The sequence below is a fragment of the Mandrillus leucophaeus genome, unplaced genomic scaffold (assembly GCF_000951045.1).
Source record: "Mandrillus leucophaeus isolate KB7577 unplaced genomic scaffold, Mleu.le_1.0 Scaffold11, whole genome shotgun sequence".
Classification (NCBI taxonomy): Eukaryota; Metazoa; Chordata; class Mammalia; order Primates; family Cercopithecidae; genus Mandrillus; species Mandrillus leucophaeus.
The window spans coordinates 1089596-1092029 of NW_012099209.1; the positions used below are offsets into that span (position 1 = coordinate 1089596).

At 51.4% G+C, this 2434-nt stretch overlaps 1 protein-coding gene across 1 annotated transcript in view; it reads left to right on the forward strand.

Annotated features, from left to right (window-relative positions):
• The window catches only part of BABAM1 (BRISC and BRCA1 A complex member 1), a 20937-nt gene that overhangs the window by 3481 nt on the left and 15022 nt on the right, over positions 1-2434 (forward strand). The window contains exon 3 of the mRNA XM_011989954.1: positions 410-468. Coding sequence (XP_011845344.1) covers positions 410-468 — 59 coding nt within the window. The remainder of the gene's footprint in view (positions 1-409; positions 469-2434) is intronic.

The window sequence follows — 2434 nt, forward strand, 5'->3', positions numbered from 1 at the left end:
CCATGTTGGCCAGGCTGGTCTCAAACTCCTGACCTCAAGTGATCTGCCTTCCTTGGCTTCCCTAAGTGCTGGGATTACAGCTGTGAGCCACTGTGCCTGGCCAAATAAGGTCACATTCTCAGGTTCTGGGTGGACATGTCTTTTGGGAGCCACAGTTCAACCTGCTATATCCTTATTTCTGTGTTTCTGTGTCACACATTGTCTGGCTCATTGATTTGCTTTTCTACATGGACTCCCAGTTCAGCGCCCATGCTTCTAAGCCATTGCTTTTCAAAGTGGATGGCTTGGCTCACGATTAGGGGTCACCGTACTGCCTTTTCAGACAGGGCAGCTTGAAGAGGGCCAGTGAGTGGTGTGGGGGCCAATGTTAAGGTCAGAGGACGCTCACCACCCTCCAACTACCTTGCAGATTATCTGCCTGGACCTGTCAGAGGAAATGTCACTGCCAAAGCTGGAGTCGTTCAACGGGTAAGAGGGACATTTTAGGGCTTGAACATGCAGCCATGGCCGGGAGGGTCCAGCCCAAAAGATACGGGGCTCTTACTCTGAAACTCACACCAGCTTGGTCTGGCTTCAGGCCTGGCAGTATCAGAGAGTAGCAAGAGCCAGGTGCAGTGGCTCATGCCTGTAATCCCAGTGATTCAGAAGGCTGAGATAGGAAGATCACTTGAGGCTAGGAGTTCAAGACTAGTCTGGGCAACATGGACCCCATCTCTCTAAAAAAAAAATATATATATGTATATGTATTTATTCATTTATTTGTTTTTGAGACAGGGTGTTGCTCTCTTGCCCAGGCTGGAGTGCAATGGAGTGAGCTCAGCTCACTGCAACCCCCACCTCCCAGGTTCAAGTGATTCTTGTGCCTCAGCCTCCTGAGTAGCTGAGATTACAGGCATGTACCACCACGCTCGGTTAATTTTTGTATTTTTAGTAGAGACGAGTTTTGCCATGTTGGCCAGGCTGGTCTCAAAACTCCTGATCTGAAGTCTGCCTGCCTTGGCTGGGCATGGTGGCATGTTCCTAGACTCCCAGCTACTTGGGAGGGCAAGCTGGGAGGATCGATTGATCCCAAGAATTTGAGGCTGCAATGAGCTATGATTTTGCCAACACACTCCAGCCTGGGTGATAGAGCAAGACCTTGTCTCTTTTTTTTTTTTTTTTGAGACAGAATCTCGCTCTGTTACCCAGGCTGGAGTGCAGTGGCGCTATCTCCGCTCACTGCAAGCTCCGCCTCCCGGTTTCACACCATTCTCCTGCTTCAGCCTCCCGAGTAGCTGGGACTACAGGTGCCCACCTCCACCACACCCGGCTAATTTTTTTGTGTTTTTAGTAGAGACGGGGTTTCACCGTGTTAGTGAGGGTGGTCTCGATCTCCTGACCTTGTGATCCACCCGCCTCGGCCTCCCAAAGTGCTGGGATTACTTTGGGAGGCCGAGATGGGTGGATCACGAGGTCTGGAGTTTGAGACCAGCCTGGCTGACATAGTGAAACCCCCACCTCTACTAAAAATACAAAAATTAGCTAGGCACAGTGGTGCATGCCTGTAGTCCCAGCTATTCGGGAGGCTGAGACAGGAGAATCACTTTAATCCGGGAGATGGAGGTTGCGGTGAGCCGAGATCACGCTATTGCAGTCCAGCCTGGGCAACAAGAATGACACTCCATCTCACAAAAAGTAAAATAAAAAAAGAGTAGCAAGGACAACTGGTAACGTTAAGGCTATGACCCATTGAACCTCCATTCATAGCAATGACTTGGAGATGCCAAGAAGCAAAGTGACCTGCTGAGTTGAGGGCTCAGAGCAATGGGGCAGAGCCAGGATTGGGACCCAGGTCCAGCTGGCCCTGAAGCCCTTGTCTGGAGTCATATGCTGCCTACTCATGATACTTGTCTGGAGTCATGTATCTGGGGTAGGGGGCAGTTTGAGTGGCAGAGCCTGGATGGGGCTTGAGGGCCTCCTTGGAGATGTTGAATATGGCACCTCCTTCCCCTCAGCGGCAATCAGCCCATGGCTGAGCAAAGTTCCTGCAGTGAGTCTAAAGGAACCTTGATCCCCATATGCACAGAGGGACCATTTGGAGAGGGCAGGAGCTCAGACGTCAGCCAGACTACTGGGTTTGTGGCTGAGCTCCGCCATCCCCCTGCAGTGTGACCTGTACCTCTAGGGCCTTATCTAGCTGGCACAGGGTTCTCAGAGGAGGGTGGCTGAAGGAATCTTTTTTTTTTTTTTTTGAGACAGAGTCTCGCTCTGTTGGAGTGCAGTGGCACGATCTTGGCTCACTGCAACCTCCGCCTTCCGGGTTCAAGCAGTTCTCTGACTCAGCCTCCTGAGTACCTGGGATTACAGGCGCCCGCCACCACGCCTGGCTAATTTTTTTGTATTTTTAGTAGAGACGGGGTTTCACCATCTTGGCCAGGCTGGTCTTGAACTCCTG